Below are 17,745 nucleotides of genomic sequence, written 5' to 3'. Positions count from 1 at the left end.
TTCTGAGCCACTGAGAGGTCTGTTAACTTGCCTGTGGTCACGGAGCCTGTATGAATGGGGGGAAGGGCTTCAACCTGGGTCTTCTTAACCACTATAATATTGCCTCTCTTCTTTCACATTAGCACGTGCTTAGCAAATATCTGTTGTCTTGACTTATTCTCCAAAAAAGTTCAACACATTTAAACCTATTTGAATCAGCAGTGAAAAAGTGAGTTTATTTGTTTCTCCACGATGCTACCGGCATTGACTTTCATTGCTTTTCGTCATTTTTTTTGCATTTTGATGGGTATGAGATTCCCATTCGTTCTGAAAACAAGGCAGCAGCTTCCATAAACTGCTGAGAAACCAGGTCTCTCCGAAGCCCAGGAGAAGTGGTGGTGTTATCCTGCTGTGTCATGTTGGAGAAGGGCTTTGATCAAAAGGCACCGTGGTTTTTCCATGGACTGTTCTGTTTAGTTAAGCTAAGTCATTATTCTTTTTCCTGTAAGCCCTACAAGCAAACCAAACCCAACGAAACAGAAGACTGAATTCTGGTTACTGAACATTCATATTTATAGTATTATTAATATTCTAACAGCAAGCAATTTTTCTTTTAAAGTTAATTTTTGAAATTTTACTGTAGCCTTAGGTTTGACATTATTATTTGGGAGTCGCTTTTTAAAAAGGGGAACCTAACTAATTTTCATAATATAAACCAGTTTAAAAATAGTATTTGATGTAGAGAAATCAGCTTCTTCCTAGGGACTTCTTAGGACATATCCAGTAAATAAAGTGTGTCATACCAATAGACCAACCCCCTTTTATTGACTTCTTAGCAGCAAAAGAAAAGGTAACCTACCCAAAGTCCCTTGTTTATTTTAGCAGAAGAAATACAGGATAAATGCTGTTAATACCACTTCTTTCTGGTGGCCCTGCTGACCAAGCCTACAAATTTCATCCTGATCTCTTGGTTTATTCTAGCATTTGTTTGTATCTGATCATGCCATTGGTATTCTGAGTGGAATGAGCCTCAGACGGCACTGGAATAATAAACAGTCGAACAGCTTATAATGCTAAAAATGAATTTTAAAACCTATTGTTACACAAAGATAAAACATCACAAAATTAAAATGGATTTTGTAACTGGCTTAAATGAGTTTCTATCCCTTCACAATGGTTGTGTGATTTTTCTCCTCCTGATATTTTTTTCCTTTTAAACAGAAGAGTCATCATTTTGGCTTCCCTTGTATGGTAACATGTGCTGCCGATTAGTCGCCCAGCCAGCTTGCATGGCTGAAGATGCATTCAAAGGATTTCTTGATCAGCAGGTTCGAATGCTCTTCCATATCCTTTAGCAGTAGTGAATGTCTGTTTGAAGTATTAGAGAATATTACACCCAATTAAATCTGTATATACTGATGTTGTTCTCTGGTCTTCTTCCAATAGGGAAAAGTCTGTTGTGGAATATCATGGTTTATGGAGTTATTAAAGTGTTATGTCTCAGTTTGATCAATCATTAGACTATTGTTGGTGTGCTTACATCCTCATTTTATAAACTAAGAAGATCTTTGTTGGAATGGGGTTTACAAGGGGAAAATCCAACACAAGGTGGAAGCTAAGAGGTTCCTGCTGTAGGGTTCTTGGGCTCAGGATTGTAGTCCAGTCCAGAGGTTTGGGAAGGTGCTCAGCTGCCCCAAACATCTAGAGGGGACGGGGGATGATCAGTGTCAAGAAGGCGCCCATCTACTTCTCTGTGTGTCGTGACTGTAAGGGAAGTGGGCGTGAGCACATGTTTGTGTGTGTGTGTGTGTGTGTGTGTGTGGGTACATACACACATGCATGTGTTTGTGTGCTATGTCTGTGAACTTAAATTTTTTTGATAATGATTTCAATGTAATTGATTTCCTGTGTAATCCTATGTATTTTATTTTATGCATTTAAAAACATTATTCTGAGAAGAGATTGTTATTCTGAGAAGAGATTGTAGATCACCCAAAGGCTCTGGGACAAACGGTCAGGAACTCTTGGTGTCTATGTCAGGGGGGAGGGTTTGGCTAGAAGGAAGCCTTCTGTTGCATAAGGAACTCTTTTCCCATCATCCCAGCTCTGCGTTGGATGTTCAGTAGCAACAGAAGGCCCCTTCTTGTGAAGTCCCTGATTTGGGGAGGGGGAAAAGCTTGACACCATTCCCATAAGGCAGTTACTGGCAGAGATGAGATTTTGGCACTGTTGAGGCCCCTGGGCTTCCAAATCTGCCTCTATGCCACCTACTACTGATTTATTTATAACCATAAATAGTTATTTCCATCCAGTAAATAATTCATTATGGACTATAGTGAATCAATAGCTTTTTTCCGAGAGAGATTCCATTATTAGAAGAAAAGAAAATTTGCATTCTCACTGAGCAGTTGACATTTGCAGTGTTCCCAGCAAAGTGTTTCAAAACAAGATTTTGAAAATCACCAAGTTATTTTTCTAATTTTGCCAGGTCATTTGATAGATTGCCACTGTGTTTGGAGCACTAATTTTTAATAGACTTGCTTCATCTGGTGAAAGATCTCTTAGAACAATGTATAGATTATGATTTTGTGTGGGGAATAGCTCTGTGGTATTTATTTTTTAGTCTAGATTCTTTGTGAATTTGGGACTTTAATTCCCTGAAGCTAACTTGCTTTTTGATCTCTGGAAACTGATTTACTTCACATGGAATTAAAAGGGAAATCTCTTGTTGGTTTCAAATTGTAAAAATAGGGTAAACTTGGAGAATTTCAAAATTTTATTAAAATTAGCAAAATTGAGAAAGTTGTTTGATTTGAAATTTGTTGATTATTTCTTCTTCAGGTAATGGTGGAAGGCCTAATTATGTGGAAAAGGCTGTACTGTGTGCTGAGAAGTGGCCAACTCTTCTGCTATTATACCCCAGAAGAAATTGAAGCTAAAATAGAACCCACTTTGGTAGTGCCTTTTAACAAGGTAAAATATGATGCTCTTAGGCCAGTAAGGATAAAAAAAAAAAAAGTCCTAAAAAAGACATGGCTTTTGGTCACTTCTGAGTTAGCCAGTTCAATTCTGCCCCCAGATGTAAAATTCTTGAGTTGGGGGCCTTCGTTACACATCTTATTCACTAAAATGTTGTCATATTTTAAAACAATGAAACCTATTCCCTTCTCTTCTTTCCATCTCAGAGCTAGTTGTCTTAATTGGAAATCTTACACACCCCTTATTGTCCATGCACTGCTGTTGATTAGCTCCAATTTATCCTGAATATGCCTTGTTTGTACACTGTTGTTAATATGTCGTCCCCTCCATTAAACTGTGAGCTTTTTGAGAATAGGGACTCTTTTGCCTTTCTTAGTATCCTCAGTGCTGAGCACAGTGCCCAGCACATAATAGGTGCTTAATAAATGTTTATGCAAGAAGACTGGAATTATTAAAAAAAAAAAAAAAAAAGCAAAAAATAGCATGCTTCAGTCTGTATTCAGTCAATATCGGTTTTTATGGATGCGGATAGTTTGCTTCATGAGTCCCTTGGGATTGTCTTGGATCATTGTATGGCTAAGTCACTCACAAGTTCTTCCTACAATATTGCTAATTCTGCTCACTTCACTTTGCATTAGTTCATGTAAGCCTTTCCAAGTTTTTCTGAAATCTACCTGCTTGTCATTTCTTATGGCACAATAATATTCCATCACAATCATATACCATAGCTTGTTTAGCTATTCCTCAATTGATGGGCATCCATAAGTCTGATAGATAATATTTTCCATGTTCTTGTAATTTTCTTTATATCTAGATCTTGTATCCATTTAGACTTTAGCTTGGTAAATAGTGTAGGATATTGGTCTATACCCAATTTCTGCCAAACTGCTTTCTAGTTTTCCCAACAATTTTTACCAAAATAGTAGATTCTTATCCCCAAAGCTTAAGTCTTACATTTGTCAAACATAAGGTTATTATAATCATTTAGTGCTATGTATTATATGTCTACCCTGTTCCACTGATCCACCTTTCTTTTTCTTAACAAATACCACAAAGTTTTGACAACTACTGACTTATAATATAGTTTAAAATCTGGTATTGCCAAACCTTCCTTTTTTTTTTTCATTAATTCCTTTGATATTCTTGACCTTTTGTTCGTTCAAATGAATTATCATATTTTCTAGTTCAAAATAGTTTTTAGTAATAAGATTAGTTTGGGTAAAATTGTCATTTATTATATTGGCTCTGCCTACCCATGAACATTTCTCCAGTTATTTAAATCTGACTTTATTTGTATAAAACATGTTTTATAATTAAGTACACGTAGTTCATGGGTTTGTCTTGACAGATACACTTCCAGGTATTTTATGCTGTCTATGATTATTTTAAATGGAGTATCTCTTGTTGAAAGTTTTTGTTGGTGCTATCTAGAAATGCTGATGATTTATGTGGATTTATCTTATATCCTGCTACTTTTGCTAAAATTATTATTTTCAGCTAGCTTTCTAGATTTTCCAGGTATATCTAGGGTTCTCTAAGTATACCATTGTATCATCTTCAAAGTGATAGTTCTGTTACTTCAATGCCTATTTTCATGTCTTATTGCTGTAGCACTGCTTCACAGTGGAATCTCTTCATTTGCATCATCTCAAATTGCATTCCAGAATGGTTGACAGTGCATTAGGGTGCTTGTATTTGCACCACCCCTCCGTCATTAATTGTTCCTATTGTCTGCTTTACCAGTTTTTTGGGTATGAGGTAAAACTTGGGAATCATTCATTTGCATTTCTCTTATTCTTGCTGATCTGGAGCATTCTTTCATCAGACCGTGAATAATTTACAATTCTTTTGAGAATTGTTTGTGCATCTCCTATCAGCCATCCTATCTACTGGCAAATAGCTTTTGGTCACATATTTCTTGGTTATCTTTATCTGGGATCTTTATCAGATCCTGATATCCCATGAGCTCCTTGAGGGCAGGGACTGTCTTTTGTGTACCCAGATTGAGCTGAGCCTGAGACCTAGCAGGCCCTTAATAATGTTTATTGATTGAGTATGGATTTGATATAAGCCTCAACCTCTCAGCTTCTTAGCCTATTTGCATTAATTTTATATCTACTTCTAATTAACTTACCCTATTATGTGATGTCTTGTTAAGTTTTTCCTTATAAATTGTGTACAGTTCTTTCTTTTTTGGTATTAAGTGCACAGAGATAAATATTTGAAGGGAAAGAAAGGGAGCTATTTACTCTGGAGGAAGAGGGAGGAATTCAGAATTTGTCATTCTCCAACATCATCAACATCCTTCTCCCTCTTCCAGTTTGGTAACCTTTCTGTTGCCCATGATTCCTTGCTCTCCCTTAATTGTCATGTCCATCCTCACTGCTCTACTCATCAGCTCATCACCTATTGAGGCCATCTTTACTTCTCCTCTGGATGATTGCGTGGACCTTCTGTTTGATCTCTCTGCTCCCAGGCTCCCTCCTCACTTAAGTCTGTCCCCCACCACAGCTGTCAAATGCTATTCTTCAAACCCAGATCTGAACATAGCGCTCCCCTGCCCAAGAAGCTTCAGGGGTTGCCTCTAGGATAAAATACAAACTACGTTTAAAGTCCTCCACAAACTAATTCCAGCCTGTCTTTTTCCTGGCTGTGTTTTAGTAAAATCAGTTGATTTTTGGTTTTATCTTGGATAGGGCACAACATTTTAGAATGCAAAATCTTTTTAGATCTTGGTTCTGGAGGAGAGAGTGATCTCTGCCTTACTTATATCCAATTCACATTCAGGTCAAGGCATTACCTTGTGGAGAAACAAAAGATCTTATTTCTGTCATCTAGGGTATAGCTTTTCTTTCAGTCCTCACATGAATGCAGATATTTTAAAGACATTCCATGTGGGCCTTTATCCACAGCATTGATAAAATGTGGAGGAAGCGAAGTTGTACATTCAATACTTAGGTAGATTCAGTTACAAAGGACTCCTTAAGAAAATAAATAACCATGTAAACAATTGAAAGTATCTTTAGTGCTCGTGGCTAGGCCATGCCAATGTAATAAAAATGGAAATACTTACAAAGTTAATGTACAGTTTTAATGCTTTGGCAATCACACTATCAAAGAGATACTTCATAGAACTCAATAAAAGAAAAACAATTTATTTAAAGGAACAAAAGATGTAGTCTATAAAGAGAAATAACAAAAAAATGTAGGAATGAAGGGAATGGCACTTTTATACCTCAAACTGTATTATAAAGCAGCAAGCATCAAAACCATTTGGTATCCATTTAAACTATATATGAATAAATCAGTGATAGGGAGTAGACAAGGAAGAATTGGAAATAATGGAACACAATAAATCACCAAGTATATGATAAACCTGAAAACATTAATTACTTAGAAAAGAACTCCCTGTTTTGATAAGAACCAGTAGTTAGCTGGAAAGCAATCTGGCCAAGTTGGACCAACATCTTATACAATATTCTACAATTATTCAAAATGGATACATGACCTGAATATTAAAGATTACCATTAAAAAAAATTAGAAGAAAAACACATTACGTATCTTTCAAAGTTAAAGTTAAGAAATATGTTCTTAACCAGGCCAGGGACAGAGCCAATCATAAAAGATAAAATAGATAATTTTGATAAAATGAAATTGAAAAGCTTCTGTGCAAACAAAATGAACTCATCTAGGTAAAGAAGAGAATCAGTCAAATGGGGGAGAGAATGTTGGTATTAAATTCTTAGATAAGGATTTGTTATCCAAGATTTTTGGACAGCTAACAAAAAGGCCATTCCCCAGTAGATAAATGGTCCAAGGATATGAATAAACAATTCTCAAAAGAAGAATTCAACCACCTGAAAGAAGCTCCAGATCACTAATTATAAGAGAAATGCAAATCAAAACAACCCTGGAGTTTCACCTCACACCCAGCCAAGGTAGGAGTAGTCAATGCTGGAGGGGATATAGAAAGACAAGCATATACTAACCATATGCCTTGTTGGAGCAATGAATTAGTTGACCACTTTGGGAAGCAATTTATACTTATGCAAATAGAGTGACTGAAATATACATATACGTGTCCTTTGAAACTGAGATTCCGAGGTCCCATAATGCATCAACATGTTTATAGTATCTCTTTTTGTAGCGGCAAAGAACTTGGAACAGAGTAGATGCTCATTAGGGAAAAGGATCTGTGAATTAAAGTATGTAAATGTAAGGAATATAATGTGTAGAAAGACATGAACTAATGAAAGGTAAAACAACCACAGCAAAATACTACCCACAATGGCTACAACACAGTAAATGGAGAGAAGCACAACCACAAAATAATCAGTCAAACATTTATTAAGTGCCTACTGTGTGCTAAGCGCTAGGGACATAAAACATGGCAAAAGACCATTCCTGCCCTTACGGAGCTTATAGTCTAACAGGGAAGACAACATGGAAATAAAGTGAGCTATGGACACAATAAATAGGAATTGAGAGGGAAGGGATTAGAATTTGAAGAGGTTGGGGGGAAATGCTACAAAATGCCAGAGAACAAGCCAGAAACCAAAGAGGAGATAGAAGAAAGCACCCCCACCCCTCCTCGCAGAAGTGGGGGAGGACAGAGACAAGGATCCATGAGTGTAGAACATTGATATACATTGTCAGATTTTTTTTTCCAATTTATTGATCTATTTTTTGGGGTGGGGGTGTTTCTTTTTAAAAAAAAATTTTAATTATTCAGTGGGACGACTCTGGAAGGAGTAAGGGGAAAAGAAACAGAAAGTTTAGGTGATGTCAAAACCAAAGATATCAATAAACATTTATTTTTTTAAATTGCCCAGCACAGGGGTCATGGCCCTCCTTTATCCCTCTTGCAACTCCCCGAGTTGAAATGGCTTTTAAAGTCACTGCTCTCTGAGGCGTGTTCCCTTAACCACTTTTGAATCCACCTAATTATGTTATTATCCCCTTTCCATGGCAGAGTGTTCCCCCAGAGGCCAGGGGGAGCCCTCTTCCCACTCACTATTTAGATCTACTTTGTCCAACAGCATGCAGTCCAATGGCTCTCCTCTCCTCTTTCTGTGGGCAAATCAGGCCCGATAGAATTATTGTCTTTTCAGGGACTTGGATCTAGGGTTTCCTTTTAATGCTTTCCAGCATTCCAAAAATTGAATTTGAACATCTTATGGGAGTAATATTGCTTTATAGACCTTTAGCTATGAGGTTTATAAATGAATGGTAGATATAAAATAAATGTTAACGAGGAAACCCTCACAACATCTCACTACAGTAGAAACTCTATTGTCCTTTCCATGTCTCTGCTGATCCTTCTGGTTCCTGGCATGAATGTCAGAATGAGGAGCATTTTACTGATTCTTTTCCATTTTATTACTGTTGAAAGTAGAAATAACGAATACTCTGCACTACAGTTATCACATGTGCTTTTTGTTTCATTGCTCAGGTTAGGAGCTGCAGATAAGTCTCCCCCCATCCCCTTTACGCCAAGGAAGATTCAAACAGTGGCTAGATTTTCATCTCATGGAAATTAGCTCAGTCAGTATAGAGAGCCCACATGTTACTCCTATGAAAACCCTTGCATTCTTGATATGGGTTTGAAGTTTGAATATTGAAAATCATTCCTAGGAACGACTCCTTTTAGGCCTGGACTGATCACGAAGTAGTCTGATTTCTCATTGTGTCCTGGGCAGCTGTGCCAGGCGAGCACCACAGTCTTTGGGTGGATTGTTGAGCTAAGCACCAGTTGGTGTTTTATCTGAACTTTTAGGAAACCAGAATCCGCACAGTGGATAATGACCCCAAGAAAAGAGCGAATCGTTTCTTCGTGATCAACCTCATGGCTGATAAGGTGGTGACGCAGACATTTGCTGCTGATAGTCTGGAAGAACTTTCCAAGTGGATGGACGTTTTCAGACAGCATATTTTTGACCTCAGTGAGTAGACATTTGGGGCTTTCTAGGGGCATGGTTGTGTGTAATAAATACTGCTGCTACGGGGCACCCTGGTCCACAGAGCTCCAGGGGTGGGGGGGTGAAGACCCGAGTTACTCACTGTATTGACTCTGGGCAAGTCTGCCTCTCTTTCTTCATCTGCAAAATGGGAATAGTGGTAGTAGTAATCATTGCAACTCTTGTGAGGATTAAATGAAATAACATTTGTTACAGTGCCTGGCATATCATAGATGTTTAATAAATACTTATCCCCTCCCTCTCCTTTTTCTTAAGATCCATTTACAGTGATTTCCTCAAATTGCAAGGTCTTTTACCTCTTCCAATCAAATAGGCAGTGAACAAGTGTTTGCACCTGCTGTGTGCCACTCACTGTGCTAGGCACTGAGGATACAAATGGGAAAAGGAGCATGCATTCTATTCAAAGAGTCGATATCCGAATAAATCTGTGCAAAATAGATGAGGTAAATATGTTGGAGAAAGGGCAGTGGCTGCTGAAGAGAGCAAGAAGGGCTTCCTGGAGAAGATGGGGGCCGAACAGTGTTTAGAGGGAAACAAGGGAATTCTGAGAGGCAGAGAATGGCAACCTATGCGTGGAGAACAGCCTGTACAAAGGTGTGGAGGTGAGAGATGGAGCGTCATATGTGAGGAACAGTAAGAAGGCCAGTTTGGATGGACTGTGGCTAACGTGTTTAAAAGGTTGGAAGTGTAGGTTGGGGCCAGATTGTGAAGGGCTACAAAAACTAACTAGAGAACTGATATTTAATTCTAGAGAAAGAGGGAGCTATTGAAGTGTATTGAGTAGGAGAGTAATCTGGTAAAACCCATGCATTAGGGAAATTACTGTTAGTTGTTTGGAGGTTGGTTTGGAGATGGAAGGACTTGCGACAGGAAGACAAATTGAATGGGGGAGAGGGGATAAGAACCTGAGTGAAGGTGGTGATCATGTGAGCAGAGAGAAGGGGGTGGTCATCTTCAAGAGAAATGTTGTGGAGGTGGAAATAAGATCTGGTGATGGTTTGAATATATGGGATGAGGAAGAGTGAGTAACCAAGCATAATGCCAACCTGAGTGATGAACAGGATCGTGGTGCCCTTGCAATGCATAAGGAACTTCTGAATGGGGAAGGATAATGAAAGAATGAGTTCATTGGTGGGCATGCTGCATTTGAGATGCCTATGGACATCCAGAGCTCAGGAGAGAGACTGAGGCTGACTTGGGAGTCATCTGCATAGAGATAATGATGCTTACATCCATAGGAGCTAATGTGGTCTCCAAGAGTACAGAGGGAGAATGGACAAGGACCCAGCATAGGTTTAGGGTCCTCCCAGAATTAAAGGATGTCGTACGTAAGACGGACCAGTAAAGGAGACTTAGAAGGAGAAATCAAACATGCAGGTAGAGATCAAGAGAGCAGCGTCACAACCCAGAAAAGAATCAGCATCTGGGGGCAGACCTTGGTCAATAGGGCCAAAAGCTTGAAGGAGGTTGAGAGGCATACGGATGGAGCAAAGCCATCAGACGAGGTCATTAAGAGATCACTGGTGACTTTCGAGAGAACATTTTGAGTTGAGGGAAGTGGGAAGCTAGATGGTAGAAGATTCAGAAGTGAGTGAAAAGTGAAAGCAATGGTGTAGACGTCTGTTTCTACCAGATTGGCTGTGAAAAGAGATGTGGTATAATGGCTTGAGCTAGGGGAGACTTTGGTGTGTTTGCAGACAGCAAGGAAGGAACCAATAGAAAGAGAGGGTTTGAAGATGAGAGAAGGGGAAGAGATGATGAAAAAAGAGTGAGGGGATGGGGTCAAGGGCACATGTAATGGGGTTGGCCTTGGCGAGAGAGTCACCATCCTGTGGCTAAGAATCCAAGAACAGTGTTGTAACGGGATTCAAGCAAACAAGATGCAACCCATTATAATATCTAAGAGCCAGGATCAAAGCGTTATATTTAGGATTTATCATCTTCAATCCTTTTACTTCCTTACACTCCCTCCCCAATTACTAAAGAATTGCTAGGATAATAAGGTTGTCTATGTTGTTAAGCTATGAACTCACTGTCTTTTAAAGAGAAAGCAATCCTTATAGAAACTCTTTGGCCATAGCAATCCGTGAAAGAAAGACAACTGAATACAAACAAGGCTTCTATGTTACCACCTTCTAATTTAGTACTGGCAGTAACCAGTAGCAGAAAAGGAGATAGAAGTTCTAAGGATTGAGCCCAACATTCACTCTCCTTAGTACTCCAAATTGGGGGTTCTCCATTGACCAATGACTGGACATATGACTCGAGTAACTAATTCTATCAATATTGACATGTATTAACAAGGAGATGGCAGCTTAACAAATACGTTTCTCACAGGTTCTTCTTAGAATGGCAAATAAAGAAGGTGTTGCAATTGTCTTTACCATATGTCTCAAGGCAATAAAAAGTACTATTTCATGGAAGACATAGCTATCTTATATTGCTGGGGGCTGAATGAGCATTTTCCAAAAAAAAAACATGAAATTATTGTAGAGGAGGACGAGGACGCAAAAATCCTTCCAAGAATTTGATAAGACTTTCTAAATTAAATCAACATCTACTTAATATCCAGAGACTCCAGTGCAAGGGAGGACAAAGGGAGGACTGTGAAAAATGCACAACAACAACAAAAAGCGTGTAGACTACACTGAGGTTTTACATATAGCCTGAATGTTTGTTGGGAAGAAAGTTGGGAGGCACTGTATGTATCAGGCACCAAACAAAATCACAAAAAACTATACTGATTATGTATCTATATATATCTATATATCTATATATATATATATAGATATATAGATATATATATAATATAACACTTGGTTATCATTGTCTGAATTGTTTCTGAATCAGACATCTGCAGGCAGTCTGAGTATCACTGTTAGAGCTCACTGAATGAGATCCATCGTCACTCAGGAAGGTTTCCTCTTACTATCCATGCAGGAAAAATCAGATGGATGAAAAATGCCTGTTGACGAGTAGTTGATTTCTCCCCCCTTTCTCCTGAAAACAGGTTGATTCAAAATATTTTGTAATAGGTAAAAAATTTCAACAGACTTGAGGAAGGGAGTCCCATGACAAAGTCTGGTCTGATTGAATACAGAGTAGGAGAATCCCGGGTGAAGCTGTGGGGATGGCTAGGCTGTTTGGCTAGAATACACAGGAGATCAATGAGAACTAGAGCATTGGACCACTTGAAGCACTGTATAACTTTCCAAACACGATGCAGCCAGCTCTCCTCCTACTGCGCCATTTTGGACCCAGGCCATTGGCTGCGGATTTTCTATGTTGTCCTAGAGACGGTAGAGTGCAGCTAGGTGGCACCGTAGTCCATAGAGTGCTGGTCCTGGAGTCAAGAAGATTCATCTGCGTGCGTTCAAATCCAGCCTCAGACACTTACTAGCTGTGTGACCTTGGGCAACTCACTTAACCCTGTTTGGCTCAGTTTCCTCATGGGCTCCAGCCATGGAGGGAGATGGCAAACCACTCTAAAATCTTTGCCAAGAAAACCCTAAGTGGGGTTGTGAAGAGTAGGATATGACTGAAACAACTAAACAACAACAAAGAGGCTGAGTGCAAGAAGGTGAGTCAGGCAGAGGCCTCAGGAAGATTGTTTGGGTGAGTGTCCAGGATGGCCGTAGCCCTTCCTTCCTAGCTGCCACCGCCTTCCCTCCCCCCCAGCCCAGCGTTGACCCACACATGAGCCAGGTAAGTGAGGAGGGACATGAGATGATAACTAACTGTAAGGCTAGAGATGCCTGTTCACTCTGTACCATGGAGGCTGCTTCTGTGTGAGCTCAGCATTTGTATTTAATATTTCTTAAGGGAGATTTGGTTTGGATGTTAAGATGCAGCCACCCACCACCATATGCACCGATTTTTATTCCCTTGCCAGATGATCTGCGTTCAGTTGTGAAGATTCGGCCAGTCAACATTTCACCTAAATTTATGCTCCTCTGCCTTCAGTAAAATTTGCTGTTGTGAGGGGTACAGTGGGGAAGGTGGTATTATGTTCCAATTTCAAACAAGATTAGTATCTTTTACGAAATTCAGCCAGCAGTTTAACAATGAAACTCCTTCAGCTAATCGGGCGCAGTAAAAACGCTGCACTTAAGAATTTGTCGAGAAAGGCAGCAGAGACATCCTGCTTGGCTTCTCCACAATCTGTTTCATTATCTTCTCATTAGACTAGAGGTTGATTTGCGGGGGGGGGAGGGGGGGGGAGCAGCTAGCTCTTTATGTCTTTATTTAAAAGAGAGGGAAAGTACCGGGCTGAGATCCCCTGAGATTTAAACTTGGCTTAGAGCAGTCTTGAAGGTTTATCCTCGGAATTTTATTCCTTTCATAAATTGCTGTCTTCCTTGTTTCCATATCTTTACCATATACCATACTTAACAGGCTGTAATAAAACATACTGAAAGGTTTTTTATTTTCCTTATTTACTTGAGGTGAATAGATTGAGAAGTTGTAACTATTAATTAACCTGCTAGTGTTTTAGAGCAGAGCTCAGAAAACTGTGCAGATAACTTGAGTGAAAATGAGATGTCTTTAATTTCTTAAAGCCAGGAAAACCAGTCAGACTGGATCATGAGCATGGATATTGAGAACGTAATAAAATGCAGGGAACTGTGGGCCATAAATCAGTCTTAAAAAGTTCCATGCATTTGTACTACAGTCGTTTTCCTGGTCCTGTGGAGGACATAAGCATTGTGCCAGGGGATGACTAAATGTCTTTATATTGGGTAATTAATAGCAATTGCAGTGACGGACAGTGATGTTATCTGTGCATAGTAGGTCCTCCATAAGTACCGGAATGAAGAAATGAACAGACGAATGAATGTATGTTACTGGAGTCCCACCAAGGGAACTCAATCTGACGGTTTGATTTTAAAATAAAAGTTTTGAAAGAACACTTAATCTTTTCCAAGCTCTTTAAATTTAACTTTGTCCAAGATTAGATTTTTTCAGATTCCAATGCCTACTCATTTTAAAATGTCTCTCCTAAAACAAATTTGCTCAAGTTAGAAATAGATTGTGTGATATCTATCCAATCTTTTATTAATAACTGGTTTCACTTAAAGAGAAGAGAATGATTTTCCAACATTATATGATTGTCAAAAGAATGATAATCATCTTAGATAATAGAACAATTGTTTGTTAAATTGGCAATTCTTATTTCTTAGTTACATTTTCCCAAATTAAAATTATGCCTCAAAACTACTGGGTTTTTTTTTCACACATAATTTCATCTCAGATAATTTTTACTTTTGATTTTATCTTAGAGTGCTTTTATTCATTATGTAAATGAATATCTCCATATTTTAACCATGAGTGGGAATAACAAAGTGGTGGTTACTGTCCTTTTAGTAAAGAAGCAAAACATTTACTCTCTTAATGCCATAGCTTGATATCTGCACAAGGGACTTTTCCTTTTTTAAAAAAAATTATTATTCTATTTTTTAATATTGTCATAACATCAAGATTTGGGTTTTTAAACTAACAGGAGAGTTAGGGCTTTATGCAAGTTTATTTAATGGTGCTGTTTTTCAGGTTTACTCACAAATCAAATTAAATTTACTGGCATCTGTTAAAAATAAAATATATGGATTTGCATTTATATTTTAGTCTAGTCTGTCTTTTCTTTCTCAGGCCAATGGAAGCATTGTTGTGAAGAACTTATGAAAATTGAGATTATGTCACCACGGAAACCACCTTTGTTCTTGACAAAAGAGGCGACCTCAGTCTACCATGATATGAGTAAGTGGGATTTGTCTTTTCCAAGCTGCAGGGTAACAAAAACAACATTGTCTGTATTCAAACAGCTTGTTCTATTGACATTAAAATGCTGAATTTTTTAGGGGCCGTCAGAATGAATGAAAAAAGACTATGATTACATCCTAAGGAGTTCATGTTTAATATATGAATTAATACAAAATTAATGAATACACATTTTTCATAGCTTGAATGCTTAAGATCAAACACAATTTTAAGGCTTCAGTATGAATAAAGGTACAGGGGAAATAAACATTAACTGAGTAGCTGATGAAAATTTTGAAAATGAAAGCTTACAATATTCCAAATTACAGTCATGTACTGTAATTTTTTCTCTTTTATTAAATTCATTTTTAAGTGGTTTTGGAAAATGAATATTAATGAAAGGAAAGCTTTCATCTTTGGCCAAAGAAAATTGCAATGTTTGGCACTTGGAAAAGTTTGAAACTTCCAGTCTCATTGATATTCCAATCCCCCATATTTTAAAGGGTATTTAAGATCTAAGCTTTGTGAGTTTTCAGCCATATTGTGAATAGATAGGAAATCACAACGACCTTCTGTTTTAATCTATCATCGTCCCCATGCATGCAAACTTACACACTCCTCAAGCCTGGCAGAGTGTTTGAAAATACTATGTTTTGTTTAAGAGTAAATATTCAACTAGCTCTTTACGCTCAGGACACGTTCCTTACAGAAGAAGGTGGATAGATGTGAGTGGGGAGGCCTCATTCTTTGGCTCTGGGCTTTCCCGCCCGGCCAAGACGTTTACAGTCTAGAAGCCAAATGTTCATGCAGTCACAGCAGTCTGAAGTTTTGTCATGCAGGCCGTGGTGGAAATGGAAACATTACCCTTAGTCAGAAGTGAGGTGGAGCTTTTCCACCTAGAGCTGTTCATATATATGTATATAAGTTTATGAATGTGGATGTGTATGTTACATATATACAGATATACTTTCTAAAATATTTATAATATAAAAACATATTTATATACACACATATCTGTACATATATGTGTATATGTATGTGTGTATATAAATGTAAGTATAGATGTGAAATATAGAATATAAAATCTATTTAATACGCATGTATACATATATGTATATGTGTATATATCATAATATATAAGTATATATAATATATTAAATACACAATATATATGTAGACATATAATATGAAATGTAGACTATAAAATGTATTTAATACACATGTATATGTATATATAAGTGTATTGTGTAATATATAAGTATACATATATGTATGTGTGTATAGATGCACATGTGTGCATATGTAACAGACTTCCAGATTGCAAAAATCCCTTCAGGAGCAGTTTTAGTTTAGGGCATAACATCCCCTAGCAGTGTTCTCTATCCACGAGTAGGAACACTTTTGACCAGCTGCTTGCGGGAGAATTGTATTGATTAAGAAACATAGAATTTTAGACCTTGAGGTGATAGGGAGCATAGAGTGTATCTATTCCAAACCCGTCGCTTTACAGATGAGGAAGCTGGGACTCGAGATGTTCGTTAACATGAATGGAATTTTTATTTTGACTTTTTGTTTTTTTAAACTTGATTATCTTTTATCACAAACATCCTAAAATGATTTAGACTTATCTAAGGTATTGGTCTAAGATCCTTGCTAGCTCTTAAAGTTAGGAAATGAATAGTCTCTCATGAAAAATTATTGTAACTTTGGAATTTCATCACCGTTTTTCCCCCTTAAAATCATTATAGGCATTGATTCCCCAGTGAAACTTGAGGGTTTAACTGATATAATAAAGAAGAAAATTGAAGATACTAATGGGCAGTTCCTCATTGGTGAAAAACAACCATCGCCCCCATGGGGTGCATTCTTTGATGGGACTCATCAAATAGTCTTTGAGAAAAATGTTGAGGTGTCTCCAACAAATGAACAATTAAGCAATAAAGATGGGAAGAGAAAGAAAAGGCGGGCACCTCTTCCTCCTTCGGATAAGCCACCATATCGTACAAAAGGACAGACAGAGGCAGATCAGTTGGACAAGGAGAACATCTGGGAAAAGACCAGCTTCGTGTCTCGCACCTCCTCTTTGGGTACATCAGTGACACAGACCCATGGCTTCACCTCATCAACTGCTTCCCAGTGGAGATAATAGTTTAATTGGTGGTGAGATCTTGGCCTCTTCGGGCATGAAACCAGATGTAGAGCGCCAGCTCCAGGACAGAAATCCGTCAAAGACGTTCTTGACCAAGATCTTGGTTGTAATTCCAGATGTAGCTCTTCCAGAATACATGGCTTAGCAAAAGCCACTGTTGGTTGCTGTTAACCACTGAGACTATTGTTGCCTCAGAGGCTGTGAGATGTATTGCTGCTTAATGACTGATAACTATTCATATTGCCATGGATAGGGATTTTTTATACTATTAATTAGGGGAGAAAACTGGTTTGTTTTTTAGGAGGGGGGAATATATTTATTTTCTATGCCTAATTGTCTCCATGTAGTTTCCACAACAGAATGAATGAGTCAGACTCTAAACGTAGTCTTGGAGTCTGGAAGAGTTAACTTGCACCCACCTCAACACCAGGGTGTAAAACTTTGCCCCCAGGGAAAATAAGAGCTGAAAAATTGAGGGTTGTTGGAGAGAATCTCTGGTTCTGTTATTAAATATGTGTCATATTCATCCTGTGAATTTTAATGGGAATCAAAGTTTGTTTTAATTCATATTTCAAAAGTTTTATTCAAACCACAAATTGCCGAATCCACCCAAGAAAGTTTCTTTAATATTCTGGAATTCTCATCTGACATTTCACTGGCTCCAGTTCAGTATTAGTCACCAGTTTATAGACTTGACCTTTTAAATTCGTGGGATAAATTCTGGAATCATATTGAATTCTTCATCTTTAAAAGGAATTTTTAATACACTGTTTAAAATTGTTTCCTTGATGTGCCCTGTAGCTGTGTTTTACCATTAATCCCTGAAAGTCAAATATACCCAGTTTTGGCCTACAGAAATTACACGTGACTACATGTTCTATATGCATTATTGAACAAGAAATTCA

General features: G+C 38.0%; 1 protein-coding gene across 1 annotated transcript; it reads left to right on the top strand.

Moving 5' to 3' along the window:
• Positions 1 to 1,200: 1,200 nt before the first annotated feature.
• LOC114040613 (rhotekin-2-like) lies at positions 1,201 to 17,698 on the top strand (the record flags this gene model as incomplete). The annotated part of the gene is given in 6 exon segments (XM_027858722.1): positions 1,201 to 1,307; positions 2,821 to 2,952; positions 8,736 to 8,901; positions 14,584 to 14,691; positions 16,440 to 16,791; positions 16,793 to 17,698. Coding segments are annotated over 6 exon segments (1,058 nt in total), but the record flags the coding sequence as incomplete, so codon positions are not given.
• Positions 17,699 to 17,745: the final 47 nt, after the last annotated feature.

The sequence above is a fragment of the Vombatus ursinus genome, unplaced genomic scaffold, assembly GCF_900497805.2.
Source record: "Vombatus ursinus unplaced genomic scaffold, bare-nosed wombat genome assembly UNPS02013820.1, whole genome shotgun sequence".
Taxonomy (NCBI): domain Eukaryota; kingdom Metazoa; phylum Chordata; class Mammalia; order Diprotodontia; family Vombatidae; genus Vombatus; species Vombatus ursinus.
This window is presented reverse-complemented; position numbering and strand designations above follow the sequence as displayed.